Source organism: Peromyscus maniculatus, chromosome 7, assembly GCF_049852395.1.
Source record: "Peromyscus maniculatus bairdii isolate BWxNUB_F1_BW_parent chromosome 7, HU_Pman_BW_mat_3.1, whole genome shotgun sequence".
Taxonomy (NCBI): domain Eukaryota; kingdom Metazoa; phylum Chordata; class Mammalia; order Rodentia; family Cricetidae; genus Peromyscus; species Peromyscus maniculatus.
This window is the reverse complement of record NC_134858.1, coordinates 52,298,351-52,315,671: the sequence shown is the minus strand read 5'-3', so window position 1 is coordinate 52,315,671 and position 17,321 is coordinate 52,298,351. Positions and strand designations below refer to the sequence as shown.

The 17,321-nt window shown below is 46.5% G+C and overlaps 1 protein-coding gene across 3 annotated transcripts in view; it reads left to right on the top strand.

The window, feature by feature from the left end:
• The window catches only part of Nrg4 (neuregulin 4), a 79,875-nt gene that overhangs the window by 47,132 nt on the left and 15,422 nt on the right, over positions 1-17,321 (top strand). For 2 of the 3 annotated variants that reach the window (XM_076576315.1, XM_076576313.1), the window contains one exon: positions 16,958-17,046. In XM_076576315.1, the coding sequence (XP_076432430.1) occupies positions 16,958-17,046 (89 nt within the window). Of the gene's footprint in view, positions 1-5,934; positions 6,015-16,957; positions 17,047-17,321 lie in introns of all 3 variants that reach the window. The other variant, XM_042280969.2, reaches the window with a different exon arrangement.

Genomic DNA, 17,321 nt, shown 5'->3' with positions numbered 1-17,321 from the left:
GACGTCCTACTTGTTGGAACTTTTAGTTGTGTTATCTACTGGTTGCCTGAAATCATACAGAGTCCTCCAGATCGGGGAGAGGGGAGGACTCAGTGGTCAACCAGTAGAAAGCATGAGAGAGAAATTTCTAATCTACTGAGTTTAGAGTAGCATGTTACAAAGTATCAAATGAGTCAGCTTGGGAATTTACCCCTGAATAATGATCTATTCTTATTTTATCCCTCTACGTATGCTTTCCAGCAAAATACACCAAGAGATCAGCTTGACTGATTCTAATTTCTCATTATTCTCTCTAGTGTTGACTTGGAAATAGATTTTCATCTTCTATTGATTGGTTGTTGAGCTACTTTGTATAATAAGACCTCTAGCTTTGACTGTAGTAACTATCAATTAACTCACTGTTGCTTGAATTTGTTCTTAAAATTTCGTATATTAGAAACAAGTTCCCAAAGTCCTCTCTTAATGGTGTTTGAAATGTTGGATCTTTGGGTGACGGGGTCTCAGCAGAATGAAGGAATGAGCCCTTTAATGCATAATAGAAAATGGAGGGTTTCTCATCGGAAGCTATTAAAGTGAGCTCTGTCTGTCTTGCTGGTCCTGTCTCACAGTGTGGTACCCAGTGCCATGCCATGACCCAGTTAAGACAGGCCTTACCAGATGCTGAACAGTTGTCAATGCTGTAGTCTTAGACATCTCAGCATCTGGATCCATAAGTTAAATGAACATCTGTTCTTTGTAAATTACTCAGTGGTATAGCAACAGAAAAAGATTGATGCAACCGTAACAGTTTAATGGCTTAAAAAGAAAGGCTTTCTAATTCATAGTGTATAATCATTCTGTGTTATCACACGGATTGGAGATGGTCATGCTAAACACGGTCATGAGGACTCACACTACAGAGCAGCTGCCACAAATGCTGTTGGTTGCATTGCCAGAGGGAAGGAAAGTTCCAGAGTGCCTCACACTCAAAATGATCTGTCCCAGAAGTGACACAGACACTCTGACAGAATCCCTCTCACAGGCCTATGCAATTACAAAAAGTGTTAGTAAATGTAGCTCACCCATATGCTGCAAGGTAGAAAGCCAGAAGCAGGTCTCACATAGTGACTAAAGAATTCATAAGGGAATCTAATATTCCACTGGGACTTGCTAAGAGTGACTTGTGTATTTTTTTAATACATAGAACTTTGATATTGCTACAGCTGTTGCAACTGGATTCCTTTACTGATCTTTGAATTTGTATATTATATCCCAAATGTACTGCATGCCATTGAGCCACAAGTTTTCATAAAAGGGCAAAGCACAGTTGCAGACTGGAGGCAGAATTCAGGAATATTCTGATGTAAAGCTAGATGTAGTGGCTTATGTTTGTAATTTCAGCTCTTGAAAGTCAGAGGCAGGAGGATGGCTGTGAGTTCAAGGCCAGCCTGAGTTATATAGTGAGTTTCAGGTCAGGCTTGTTTATAGAGTGAGACCCTGGCACAAAAAGAGGAAAATTCTAATCTGAAGTACCCTATATCATGCTAAATGATAACTTTTGGCCCAGGCATAGTGGCTAACACCTATAATCCTAACACTTGAGAGGTTGATGCAGGAGGTTTGCTGTGAGTTCCAGGCAAGCCTGGATACCAGGGGAAACCCCATCTCAAAAAGAAGTCCCAGAGCCTTCTCTTTAGGGTAGGAAGTATAGGCATGTAGGTATGAGAACGAAAGATTATATAAGAAAGTTTGGTAGTCATTGAAAAAGAAACCTCTAAAGCCAGGGGAGGCAACACATGCCAGTGGTCCAAGGCTAGCCTCTACCACTTAGGGAGACCCTGCCTCAAAACACAAAGAAAAAAAGAAAAGGGAGAAACCTCTAATCACAAATGTTAAATGGGTTTTCATTCTGAGCCCATGGTATTTCTAGTGTCTAGTGAGGGAAAGGTTAAGTGTATAAAGCAGTCTAGACGGTAAATATTCTCAACTGATTGACAGAAACAAGTGCAAATCAGCTCTTGAAGAAGCCACTGTCATTCTTTACCTTAAAGGGCACCTCACAGTATAAGACTACTCACTGACATGGGAGAGAGGCACCGCTAATTAGAACAAATCTTGGGAAAACTGGATAATGATCTCTTCTGATTCTGAGCACATTTTCCAGCATAATGTGCTGGGGGGTGGGCAAGCTGATTAATTCCCTTATTAGTCACTGTACTGATGATTTGGAAATAGAATTTTCATTTGATAGTGATTGGCTATTGAGCTGCTGTGTGTAATATTAGCCCTGACGATCTAGATTTGGCTGCAGTAACTATGAGTTTGCTATGGATTAAATGTATTCTCCAAATTTCATGTTACCACTAAGAGCAAAATCAGATATTCAAAATATTCTTTTGTGGGAGAATCAAACCCATGATATAAAAGTTATGTTTAATATGTATGAAAAAGAAATGGAAGCTGGAGAGATGGTTAAGAGCTGGAGAGGAGTTAAGAGCTGGAGAGTGGTTAAGAGCTGGAGAGAGGTTAAGAGTACTTGTTGCTCTTACAGAAGGCCTGGGTTCAGTTCTCAGCACCCACATGTTGGCTCACAACCATCTATATCTCTAGTTCCAGGGGATCTGACCCCTCTTCTGGACTCCTTGGGCACCAGCATGCAAGTAGTGCATATACATACATGCAGGCAAAATACTCATACACAAAAATATAAATCTAAAATTAAAAAACAAACGACAGGTTTACAAAAGAGCAGATTTCGCAAAGGCCAATACAGAAGTTGAAAAAAATAAAATTAACATTAAAAAATTCAATATATTTAGTTCAATGTTAAGTTTAGTTTGTGTTTTTAAGCAGATTAGAAACAGTAAGGGGAAGGATGAAGGAAATGGGGAGAGAGGTGAATGAATGAAAACGTACCCCAAACCTAAGGAACAAAAGAACTGTAAAATATTAAGGAAAAATCAAGAAACACGGCAAACAAAGCGACTGCATCTAACTCTTTTACTTTTCTGGAGTTTGAGAGAGAAAAAAAGACTTGAGACAGAGGCTGTGTTTGAAGAGGATAATAGCTGAGATGTTCAGAATTTGTAAGTTACTCACAGACTCCGCAAATGTCAAGCAGATTAAAGAAAAGCACATGTGCATAGCACAGCCTCATAAAGCACGGAATCCCGATTCTAAAGCGAAAATGCTAGCGTAAAGACAGCAGGTCTTCAAAGGCCCAGCCTGCGAGCTGAGCACTCAGGAGGCACAGGGCGGATGCAAGGCCGTGGTGATGTTGGCAGTGTGCTGAGAGAAGTGGCTGGCTGCCCCGACCTCGGGGGGTGGGGAGGTGGTGAAAATATCTTCAAGATTGAGGGAGAAATGAAGATAACTGTAGATGTATAGACCGTAGAGTTATTTTGCAGTGAGCCTTCCGTCCAAGGGCCAGAGGAGAGCTGACTCTCCAGGGTGTGTGTGAGATGAAAGAAGGAAAAATAAAGAAACGGTGTATAGGTTTCAACAACAAAGATGTCGCGCCTCTGTGTTTTTAAGAGTCAACAATATATGCAGCCAAGAATGACCTTGGCTGCGTGTTTTCCTCACCTCCACCTCCCAGATGCTGTGATGGAGGTGTGTGCTACCACCCCCGGCTGAGTGCTGCTGCTTACACTGTCCATAAGCATTGTTTTTCACCCTTTCTAATATATGTTTTATTTTATGGTTTTCTTGCGAGTCATAAAAGCTAGACAATGGAAACCTGAACATTTAGAAAATAGATATAAATTTAATTTAAAAAATACCTTTTTTTTTTGGTTTTTGAGACAGGGTTTCTCTATGTAGCTTTGTGCCTTTCCTGGAACTCGCTTTGTAGACCAGGCCGGCCTTGAATTCACAGAGATCCGCCTGCCTCCCGAGAGCTGGGATTAAAGTCGTGCGCCACCACTGCCCAGCAGCATTTGTTTTATAAAATAACATTTCAAAATAATTTTCACTGAAACGTGCTTGAAATCACATATTTTCTTTTTGTATGTGTCCGTGTGTGTGCACATGTGTGTGCAAGCGAGAGAACAATACCAGCTGTCGTTATCCAACTGTTGTCTACCTTGCTTGGCCTGGAACTCACTAAGTGGGCTCAGCTGCCTGGCCTACGGCCCCAGAGATCTGCCTGTCTTTGCCTCTCCAGTGCTCGAATAGCCAGGGCACAGTGCCACACACAACCTTTAAAGATGCAGGTTCTGGGGCTGAGATTCAGGGCCTCTTCATGCTCACAAGGCAAGCTCCTTGCAATGACCTGTCTCCTCAGCTCTTTTTCCAGTTTTAATGACAGCTTGACAGAGGGAACCCTAACCCCACAGGCAGAATCAGTCTGATCATTATTGCTCGTGAGCTCTAGACACGGGCTTGGTGCTGTCCTCTACTGACTTTGTGCAGTGTTTCTGGGCTTAAAATGTTCTTTAAAGAGTGAAAGTAAAGCCAGGCATGGTAGTGCATCCCTGTGACCCTAGCTCTTGGGAGGGTGGCGGTGCATCCCTGTGACCCCAGCACTTGGGAGGGTGGTGGTGCATCCCTGTGACCCCAGCACTTGGGAGGGTGGTGGTGCATCCCTGTGACCCCAGCACTTGGGAGGGTGGTGGTGCATCCCTGTGACCCCAGCTCTTGGGAGATGTAGACAGACAGGAAGATCGCCAAGTTCTAGATATGCCTGTCATACAAAATGAGACCCTGTCACCAAAAATAAAAGGGGGGGAGGTCTGGAAAGGTGGCTCAGTGAGTGAGAGTCCTTGCTGTGCGAACGTGAGGACATGAGTTCGAATCTTCCACACCCACATAAGATATGGGCATTGCTGCATGTGCCCATAACTCCAGTGTTTAGGGTCGGGATGGAGATGGTGGGTACCAGTTCACTAACCAGCTAGCCTAGCTGAAATGGTGAGCTTTGTGTTCAGTGAAAGACCCTGTCTCGAGGGAGTGAGGCAGGGAGTGATAGTGAAGGACCCCTGACATCCTCTCCAGGTCTCCATGTGGGCAAATGTGCACAACACACACACACACACACACACACACACACACACACAAACACGCATATACACATATACACATATGCACACACATGCACACACAAACACACATGCACACACACACACAAACACACATATACACATACATACACACATATACACACACGTGTACATACACATGCACACACAAACACACATGCACACACATACACACACATGCACACACACGATGGCAGAGAGGGAGGAAAAGAAAAGGAGGGGAAACTATTTAGTAAATGAAAACAAATAATTCTTTAACAGAACCCACTGCTGGTTGAAAGTGCTTTGACCTGAGGGCCTTTTGGATTTTCTGTAACTTAAGACGATACTTGAATGAGGTCAAATACACCCCACCCCCAATGCTAAAACATCTGCTAGAATTGGCATTTTAGGGGAGGCCAGGATGTTTTTAGAAAGTGTCACGTTGCTATGGCTAGATGATGTGAATTCATTTTCACTAATGTGAGTTAATACATTGAGATTGACGTATTGAAAAAAAAAAGCACCTTCACATTTCAATTTTCATTTAATATTTAAAGCAGTTCTAGGTGAGGTTATAATCAGATGACCCAAAGCTGATGGTATTTTAATGTCGTGAATTAGAATTGTTCGCTGAAGCCACCATGGTACATAAAGAGTCCACAATGGTCGGACATGATCTCTGTGGTGGAAACACCTATGGCAGACACAGCATCTGTGCCCTGCTGTAGGCTCAGCAGCACCCAGGGGTCGCTGCCGCTGCCTCGGCTGGCGGGCTGGTTAAATGAGGAACAACATTTGGGAGTCCTGTGGTTTCCAGTAGTTCTGGAAAGAGAATGAGCTTCCAAATCCTCAGGCTTAATTTTCTTTCTGCTTCTTCTGACGTGTTTTCCAATGACCTGTTTTCCATTTGTGTTTCTCACCTCTTTGATGCCAGGAAGGGCCACCTTCAGAGGGCCAGTTCAGCCCAGTGTGAGATCAGCCTGGTGGAGAGAACCAATCCCAGTACCCACCACAGTGAGTACACTCAGAATGGCATGTTTTGGCCTATGGGGGAGATCTTTGCTGTTCTGTGTATGGATTTGTGTTCACAGGCATTCAAAAATGGGTGGTCCTAAGAATTTTTCCATGGATTTTGTGTTAACTGTTAATTTTGCACACGAGGATAAATTTATTAGCAGTGTGAAGGAAGTAATATTTTTCTCAAAATAAATATGTGAAATTATATGAATTCCAACCCTTGAAATGATGCCGTCAACTGTAATGTGCTAGGGCAGCTCTGAGGAACAGGGTTCTAGAAAGCATCCTGATGTGGGCTGTGCTGGGAAGGCAGAGGTAGGGGGTTACCTTAGGAGTGAGACAATCTTTGGGAAAGCTGTAGTCGAATCAGTGTTTTTAAGCTATCTTGAGGTTTCCGCCTAAACCAGAACAGCAGGCAGTGGATTTCCTTCCTCTTACTTGAAAACAATGAAGAATGGACAGACTGTGTGAAGCAACAATGACCTCTGGTCTCAATATGCATTTTCATCTATGTGTGCATGCGCACAAACACACACACATTAAAATAAATCTTAAAAACAACAACCCTATATGTTGGCATGCTCCTATAACCCTACTGTAGAAAAAACAGAAACAGGGGACCTCTGGGGTTTGCTGGCCATATAATCTCACTGCATCAGTAAGATCCAGGCTCAACAGGAGACCCTGTCTCAAAAAACACTGATAATCAAGGAGGAAGAAAATGACAGGAATTAGTGATACCAACAACAACCATTAGGTGACATCCTACCAACACTGCAAACAGAGTGACAGGAGAAGATTTGGCATAATTTAGATTAAATAGACAAATTCTTGGAGAACAAAAACTACCGAAGAAAGAGGTCATTTGAGGGCCTGAGGACGCAGCTCATTGGCAGAGTGCCTGCCTAGCATGCAAGATACCCTGGCTCTGTCCTCAACACTGCGTAAAGCCAGGGATGGCTATGCGCACCTATAATTCCAGCCCTTAAGAAGAAATACAGACAGGAATATCAAAAGTTCAAGGATATCCTCAGCTACAATGAGGCCAGCCTAGGCTGCACTGGACCCTGTTTGAAAAAAAAAAAAAAAAAAATCTACGCCGGGCGGTGGTGGCGCACGCCTTTAATCCCAGCACTCGGGAGGCAGAGCCAGGCGGATCTCTGTGAGTTCGAGGCCAGCCTGGGCTACCAAGTGAGCTCCAGGAAAGGCGCAAAGCTACACAGAGAAACCCTGTCTCGAAAAACCAAAAAAAAAAGAAAAAAAAAATCTGAAGAATAATATGGAAAGTTAAGTTTTTTTTAAAAAAAAGATAATTTGAATAGTTCCATATCCATTGATTAATTTTTTCCATTGATTGAAACTTTTCTTCAATGACTGTCCAAGCCCAAATAGCTGAACTTATGACAAATTTCCAAAGAAGAAACAGCTATTCTATGTAAGTTCATCTAGAAATATTGAGAGTACAGTCTGAGACCAGCTGGTAGTTTAGTAATGTTGCAAGAGAGAGGGTTAATATTAAAAGTAAAGCATATTTCCATTAATTAGAAACTGATAGATACAGAAACTTTTAAAAACACACCATTTGTAACATCATCTCAAAGTACACAGGGAAGTGGGGGGAAAAAGCATGAAAAGTAGTGAGACCCTGTAGTGGTCTGAACGAGAATGGCACCCATAGGCTCATGTGTTTGAACATTTGGTTGAAAGTTGGTGGAACTGTTTGGGAAGGATTGGGGGGGGGTGGCCTTGTTGGAGGAGGTGTGGCACTGGGAGGGGACTTTGAGGTTTTTAAAGATTCATGCCATTCCCAGTGTGCTCTCCCACCTTATGGATCAAGATGTGAGCTCTCAGCTGTATTCCTGACAATATATCTGCAGCTTGCTGCCAGGCATCCCTGCCATGATAGACTTAAACCTCCAGAGCCATAAGCCCAACAAATCCTAACTATAAGTTGAATAAAGCCCTCCTTCTGTGAGTTACTTTGGCCACAGTGTTTTAATCACAGTCATAGAAAGGTAACTAATACAGACCTGTACAGTGAAATCTGCAATTATGCTAAGGAAAAAAAAAGAAAATAAAGAAAGACCCACCGAAGTGCAGAGACTACTGTGTTGAAGGGTTTAGAAAACATAATATTAAGATGTCAGCTCTCTTCAAATCACCCAGAGATTCATGCCATCCCAATAAATCCCAGTAGGTGCTTTGATTTTGTGACAATTGACAAGGTGACTGTAATATGCCTCTGGAAAACAAAGAGTCTAGAATAGGAAAGCAATGCTGAATCAGCACACTGAAGAGCTTACATTATCTGACCCCCAGCTTGACGTAAAACTCCCAGAACTCAGACAGCCTAGTGCTGGCAAGAAGATGGATCCAGGCCCTAGACATGGATTCCTAAACATCAGTCTAACAGGATGCTGTGACAATCCATTATCCACATGCAAGAAGATAAATTTATTCTTTCTATATACAAAAACAACTCAAGATGTCGGTGAATGTAAGAACTAAAATATACAAGTCTCTTAGGAGAAAGTCTTCATGCCATTAGATTAGGTAAAGATGGAATATGAAAAGCACAGTTGGTAAAATACTTGATATACAGGACTTATGCAAAGGACATATTCCCATGCTTCAAATGATTCCACTGTAAAAATGAAATACAAGGCACAAAATAGGAGAAAATACTTGCAAATCAAATGTCTGACAGATGGTATAAAATAGACAAGAACTTAACTGAGTGGTGGTGCTACACATCTTTAATCCCAGCACTTGGGAGGCAGAGGCAGGTGGATCTCTGTGTGTTTGAAGCCAGCCTGGTCTACAGAGTGAGTTCCATGGCAGCCAGGGCTGTTACACAGTGAAAGCCTGTCTCCAAAAACATATGTGTGTATATGTATATATACATACATATCTACATACAAGAACGTGTTCAACTGAAGTTGAGACCGACTCAGTAATAGAAAACAACTGAACTCAAGTGTGGGCATTTTACCAAAGAAAATACACAAATAGCTAATAAGCACGTGAAAAGTACTTGACATTGTAACCCATTAAAAGATTGAAAAGCCAAAATAAAATACCAATTAACACACTAACTCTGCTGTTTTTTTTTTTTTAAGTCTGTAGGATATGGGAAAACACAGTTCATTGCTGTAGTGACTAAAAAAAAAAAAAAAATGGCGTGGACAGTTTCTTAAGGAACAAGTTGGTATGGCCCAGCAATTCCTTCCTAGTCAGCTACCCAAGTAAATGAAAACTTGTGTTTGTATGATGAGCCAGAATGTTCACAACAACATTCCTTCCTGTCTCCGGGGAGTGGAAATCACCCAAGTCTGTGGCAGTGCCTGTAAAGTCGTAGCTGTACAAGCACAGCATGTGTCACATGCTGTCACATGACCAAAGTCAGCTGTGCTGTGTGGTAGAAGTTTCAGAATGCCCTGTGTGCGTTTACCTTTGTATTAAGGTTAGATGAGTGAGTTCTTAAGGGTTGGGGTTGGGATGAGTAATCACAGCAGATAGCCCTGAAAAGTATTTCCAGGGTGATGGATCTGTTTAAAAACTGGGTCATGGTTGTGGCTGTATGACTGTAATTTTTTTAAGCCGGTGAATAGTACATAAAGGTGAATGTTGTAAGTGTGGGTTATGTCTTAGTCACCTAACAATGCCAGGCTGGGTGTGTGTGTACCAAAAACTGAAGCCACCCCACTGGCACCATAAACAAAATGAACTCAAAGTGGGTGAGAGAGACTGCATGTAAGACCCAAAATTACAAGACTCAGAAAAATCGGAATCCAAAGTTGAACTCGGCGATGATTTCTTGTATATAATACTTACAGAGTCAACTAAAAAAAACTTAGATAAATTGGACTTCATCAAAACCAAAAGTTGATGAAATTAAAGGACACCGTCTGCAAAAAGGCAGTCCCCAAAACAGGATAAAGGGCTTTCAACCCATGCAGCTCTAGTATTTAATATAGAGAATGCATTTCATGTGTACATATGTGTGCGTGAAAATGGACGGGAGACTTTTTGAGGGAGGTGGGACTTTCCTGGAAAAATATAAAGAAACATTTATTTACCTCAAATAAGAGCAGACAGACCTAAGAAAGATTCTGCCAATTTCCGCTTGGCATGATAAATGAGTTCATTGGGGTTACTTACAGGGGTGTAGGGAACTCACGGGCACAATGAAGAGCCAGCCTCACTCACTGAGCTCTGATTCTGTATGGTTCTCAATTGGCAGCAGAAATGGTACAAACCTGGGCTCAGAGTGCTACCTAGTGTTAAATCAGGAGAGGTGACTGCAAGCTCGGCAACGAGACACAGACAGATCAGATCTAGGAAGGTTAGCGCCCATGTGGATTCTGTCTTTTCTCTTGCAGAGGTTTGCTGGTCTCAGCAAACACTGACCAACTCTGGAAAGGCACATAGAACATTTAAACGGCATTGTAAGATGGAAGTACTTTGCCAGAACTCGGGACGAATCCCACTACAGACAGGAGGAAGGGGGGCATGGCAGGGTGCGAGACATCAAAGGATGTAAGGGGGCAAATGTGAGCAACATACACTGGTACACACATATGAAAATGCCATAATGAAACTTATTAAAATAGCAACTTAAAATTAATAACAAGAAATAATCCTGGATAAATAAGTCATAACAAATAAAAAAACAGCCCAGTTTGAAAACTGGCAGAGGATTTCAATAGACATTTCTCCAAGAGCATGTGATGTGTTCCACATCACTGGCCACTGGGGACATAAAAAGGGGAGTGTGGACCCCTCACACACTAGGACAATGGCTGTTTAAAGACCATGTGTTGGCAAGGATGTATAGAAACTGGAACCCTTGTGTATTGATGGTAAGAATAGAAAATATTATAGTCGCCTTGATAAATGGTATGACAGGTCTTAAAACCACAGAATCACCATTTTATCCAACAGTTGACTACTGGGGGCTACACGCATGAGCAAATATCTGTACACCCACACTCATAGGAGGTGAATTCATAATAGTAAAAAGGTGGAAAAGCACTCAGATATCTAGTGATGTATGAATAGATGAAATAAGTGGATGCATATAAATGGAGCATTACTTAGCCTTAAAAGGAAATGTAATTCTAATACTACCATATGGATGAACTCTGAAGACATTACACTAAGTGAAAAAGCCAGACGCCAAAGTAAGCACTATGTAACTCCACTAAGATGGGATGCTGAGCAGTCAGACCCATGGAGACAGAAAAACATCTCTATGGCTACCAGGGACTGTGGAGAGAGTTATTGTTTAATGTGTAGTTTTAGTTTGGGATAATGAAACATTTCTGAAGATGATGATCCTTCCTCTTATGTGATTTTACTTAATGTCACTAAACTTGACAATGGTTAAAACAGTAAATTCTGTCACATATTTCACCATGAAGTCAGCCATTGTGAAGGACACACCATCATGAATGATGTTCTCAGGTGATGCATTGAGCTTCTGTGTGCCCAACATGATCAGTTTCAAGACACTAAGAGAAGGTGTCTCTTACTGTGTCACTGAGTGGTGACTCTCGTTAGTGGTTTGATGGATGGTTGGTTGATGCTTGGCTTACTCTGGAATTATGTCTGGAGTCATAGTATTTGGTAAAGTGCTTCATGGTGACCCGGCCAGTCAAAGTCCTCAGAAAAAACTGCAAAGCTTTATCATTGTGCTGTTAGCTGGGAAGGTTTACACAAACAGAATCCAAAAGGGGTGTGTAGAGAAGCAGTGCTCTGTTGTGAGCTTCGACCTCATGGGCACCCCTCTAGCACTCCATCCACACCAGCGCTCGCTCCATCCACACCAGCGCTCCATCCATCCACACCAGCGCTCCATCCATCCACACCAGTGCTCACTCCATCCACACCAGTGCTCCCTCCATCCACACCAGTGCTCACTCCATCCACACCAGTGCTCACTCCATCCACACCAGTGCTCCCTCCATCCACATCAGTGCTCCATCCACACCAGTGCTCCCTCCATCCACACCAGCGCTCCCTCCATCCACACCAGCGCTCACTCCATCCACACCAGTGCTCCATCCACACCAGTGCTCCATCCACACCAGCGCTCACTCCATCCACACCAGCGCTCCCTCCATCCACACCAGCGCTCCATCCATCCACACCAGCGCTCCATCCATCCACACCAGTGCTCCATCCATCCACACCAGTGCTCCCTCCATCCACATCAGTGCTCCATCCACACCAGTGCTCCCTCCATCCACACCAGCGCTCCCTCCATCCACACCAGCGCTCCATCCATCCACACCAGCGCTCACTCCATCCACACCAGCGCTCCCTCCATCCACACCAGCGCTCCATCCATCCACACCAGTGCTCCATCCATCCACACCAGTGCTCCCTCCATCCACATCAGTGCTCCATCCACACCAGTGCTCCCTCCATCCACACCAGCGCTCCCTCCATCCACACCAGCGCTCCATCCATCCACACCAGCGCTCACTCCATCCACACCAGCGCTCCCTCCATCCACACCAGCGCTCCATCCATCCACACCAGCGCTCACTCCATCCACACCAGCGCTCCCTCCATCCACACCAGTGCTCCATCCATCCACACCAGTGCTCCATCCACACCAGCGCTCACTCCATCCACACCAGTGCTCCATCCATCCACACCAGCGCTCACTCCATCCACACCAGCGCTCCCTCCATCCACACCAGCGCTCCCTCCATCCACACCAGTGCTCCATCCACACCAGTGCTCCATCCACACCAGCGCTCACTCCATCCACACCAGCGCTCCCTCCATCCACACCAGCGCTCCATCCATCCACACCAGCGCTCCCTCCATCCACACCAGCGCTCCATCCATCCACACCAGTGCTCCATCCATCCACACCAGCGCTCCCTCCATCCACACCAGCGCTCACTCCATCCACACCAGTGCTCCATCCACACCAGTGCTCCATCCACACCAGCGCTCACTCCATCCACACCAGCGCTCCCTCCATCCACACCAGCGCTCCATCCATCCACACCAGCGCTCCATCCATCCACACCAGTGCTCCATCCATCCACACCAGTGCTCCCTCCATCCACATCAGTGCTCCATCCACACCAGTGCTCCCTCCATCCACACCAGCGCTCCCTCCATCCACACCAGTGCTCCATCCATCCACACCAGTGCTCCATCCACACCAGCGCTCACTCCATCCACACCAGTGCTCCATCCATCCACACCAGCGCTCACTCCATCCACACCAGCGCTCCCTCCATCCACACCAGCGCTCCCTCCATCCACACCAGTGCTCCATCCACACCAGTGCTCCATCCACACCAGCGCTCACTCCATCCACACCAGCGCTCCCTCCATCCACACCAGCGCTCCATCCATCCACACCAGCGCTCCCTCCATCCACACCAGCGCTCCATCCATCCACACCAGTGCTCCATCCATCCACACCAGCGCTCCCTCCATCCACACCAGCGCTCACTCCATCCACACCAGTGCTCCATCCACACCAGTGCTCCATCCACACCAGCGCTCACTCCATCCACACCAGCGCTCCCTCCATCCACACCAGCGCTCCATCCATCCACACCAGCGCTCCATCCATCCACACCAGTGCTCCATCCATCCACACCAGTGCTCCCTCCATCCACATCAGTGCTCCATCCACACCAGTGCTCCCTCCATCCACACCAGCGCTCCCTCCATCCACACCAGCGCTCCATCCATCCACACCAGCGCTCACTCCATCCACACCAGCGCTCCCTCCATCCACACCAGCGCTCCATCCATCCACACCAGTGCTCCATCCATCCACACCAGTGCTCCCTCCATCCACATCAGTGCTCCATCCACACCAGTGCTCCCTCCATCCACACCAGCGCTCCCTCCATCCACACCAGCGCTCCATCCATCCACACCAGCGCTCACTCCATCCACACCAGCGCTCCCTCCATCCACACCAGCGCTCCATCCATCCACACCAGCGCTCACTCCATCCACACCAGCGCTCCCTCCATCCACACCAGTGCTCCATCCATCCACACCAGTGCTCCATCCACACCAGCGCTCACTCCATCCACACCAGTGCTCCATCCATCCACACCAGCGCTCACTCCATCCACACCAGCGCTCCCTCCATCCACACCAGCGCTCCCTCCATCCACACCAGTGCTCCATCCACACCAGTGCTCCATCCACACCAGCGCTCACTCCATCCACACCAGCGCTCCCTCCATCCACACCAGCGCTCCATCCATCCACACCAGCGCTCCCTCCATCCACACCAGCGCTCCATCCATCCACACCAGTGCTCCATCCATCCACACCAGTGCTCCCTCCATCCACATCAGTGCTCCATCCACACCAGTGCTCCCTCCATCCACACCAGCGCTCCCTCCATCCACACCAGCGCTCCATCCATCCACACCAGCGCTCACTCCATCCACACCAGCGCTCCCTCCATCCACACCAGCGCTCCCTCCATCCAAAACAGCGCTCCATCCATTCACACCAGCGCTCACTCCATCCACACCAGCGCTCCATCCATCCACACCAGTGCTCCATCCATCCACACCAGTGCTCCATCCATCCACACCAGCGCTCCATCCACACCAGCGCTCACTCCATCCACACCAGCGCTCACTCCATCCACACCAGCGCTCGCTCCATCCACACCAGCGCTCACTCCATCCACACCAGTGCTCCATCCACACCAGCGCTCACTCCATCCACACCAGTGCTCCATCCATCCACACCAGCGCTCACTCCATCCACACCAGCGCTCCCTCCATCCACACCAGCGCTCCCTCCATCCACACCAGTGCTCCATCCACACCAGCGCTCCCTCCATCCACACCAGCGCTCACTCCATCCACACCAGCGCTCACTCCATCCACACCAGCGCTCACTCCATCCACACCAGCGCTCCTCTGGATATGGTTCCCAGAGTAGTTGATAGAGAAGTAAAACTCGGTTACTGCTTGCCTTTTACAAGCCAAGCACAGATAAAACATGTTTATCCCTTTCCGATTTGCAAAGACACGTTAGTAAGAGGAGGAGGAGGCTGGAGAGATGGCTCTGTGCTTAAGAGCGCATACTGCTCTTACAGGTCAGCCACCAGCACCTCTGCTGAGCAGCTCACAACCACCTGTAACTCCAGGAGGGTCCTGTACTTCTGACCTCATGTATACAGAGCCCGTCCCGTGCCACATACACACAATTTAAAAAATAATAAAAAGGCTAGGAAGTGATCTTGCAGGCTTTCCACACATAAAATACACTCTACACTGGCGAGAGTTTTAAATTCAAATTGCTTTTTTCTTGACATATTAGTTAGGTTTTTGTTTACTCTCTTTGAGATTAAGTTGCACCCCACAGCTCAGGGTGTCCTGGAACTCAACTACGTAGCTCGAGCCTGCCTCAAACTTAAATAATCCTAAAGCTGCCACCTCCCAAGTCCTGGTATTACAGGTGTGAGCCGCCATGCCTGGATAAAACGAGGGTTTTAAAAAAAGATTCATTTATTTTTATTTTATGTGCATTGATTTTTTTGCCTGCATGTATGTCTGTGTGAGAGCATTAGATCCTCTGGAACTGGAGTTACAGACAATTGTGAGCTGCCATGTGGGTGCTGGGAATTGAACCTGGGTCCTCTGGCAGAGCAGCCAGTGCTCTTAACCACTGAGCCATCTCTCCAGCCCAAAATGAGTGTTTTTTTTTTTAATGGAGGAAAAAAGACACTAAGACCATAACAATCAAAAGCCAAGATAGGATGGGTATCAGGCTTAGTTTACAAAATTAGTTTATCTGACCAGGCGCTTCTCCAAGGCCGAGCAATGTTGGTATCTAAGGCCATAACATAGCAAAGGAGATGAGGTCTGTGTGGTGAGATAAAGCCAGACTCTGAGATGAGCCCATTACAGACACTAGGACATGCTCAACAGCCTTAGCTCAGACCTGTGTTGTGAAAATTATAAAGGTCAGAGGACATATTCAACCCTAGTGATGAAAGACACCATCCCTAAAGCCTTGATTCATCAGGGACTAGAACAGGTGTATTCTGGGATCCAGACCTCTCGGCAACCCTCCTTACTAGTTCAGTTAGAAAACTCACAGCTTCAAGTCCCTATATCACGTTGTTCATGTTCCTGATGCCCATGACTTAGTCACTGTGCCTGTGTGGGCCTGCCACTGTGTCTGTTTCAGATGTGACAACTTCTGAGAGCCTGAAGTAAGTGGCCCTTTCTATCCAGAGGAAAATGGAGGCTCAGAGGTCAAGCTTTTGCATCTAGACAATAGTAGAGCAAGAATTTAAAGCCCGGATGTGTCTGGCTTCCAAACCTGTGCTTTTCTTTCTTTCATGTGTAAGAGTGGGGTGTGCAGAGGTCACAGGGCACTATTACGGAGTCATTTCTGCTCCTTGCATGGCTGGGCCCTGATGCTGGCCTCCAAGCCCGTGTTCCCTATTGCACGTGGCCTTCCACAGGTCCCTGGGGATTGCTGGCCAGAGCAGCTTTGTCCCCAGGATTCTCCCATCCTCGTGTTTGCTGCTTCTACCATGGTTGGTGTCCGCTGCTGTCCTTGCTATCGGCGACTCGCTCTGGCCCTCTTGCCCTAACCAGCCCTTTGTAATTGTGAATATTCCATCATTAAGCTTGTTAGAACTTGAGGCAGCAGAGAGAGTGTGGGAAGGCAGAGGCGAGCACTTGAGAGTAGCGTGGGGATGCGACTGTGCGCAGGTGCCGCAGGGCAGCTGCTGCGGGTGTGGATGTCCGAGGTAAGTTCACCTCAAGCCGCCTGCCACAAGCAGAAGCTGCGGGTTTATACATGCAGGTAAGAGGGTGTGTGTGTGTGTGTGTGTGTGTGTGTGTGTGTGTGTGTGTGTGTGTATGTGTGTATGCAGAAAACCGAGTGCACATGTACAACCTTACTTTCCACAGGTCACAGAGATCACTGAAGACACACCCAGTGAAGGGCATTATTTCCGTCACCTCACACAGGCAGGAAGTGAACCGTACCCCGAGAGAAGGTAACGTCTTAATTCTCCCCTCGTTAGACAGAAGGCTTGCTAACAGTCCTATCCAAGGCAGCCTGTTTAGGGGAGGGGAAGTAACACTCCCTGCAAGGTGTGGTGGCCCAACACAATCCCTCTAGCACTGACGGGACCATCAAACAGGGCCAAAATCCTGAGCAATGTCTGAAGAAAGAAAAGGATGAAAATTTGTTTAGTCAAAGAAGCACTGAGTTATAAAACACCTCACCAGCTGGGTGGTGGTGGCGGCGGCGGTGGTGCCCGCCGCCCGC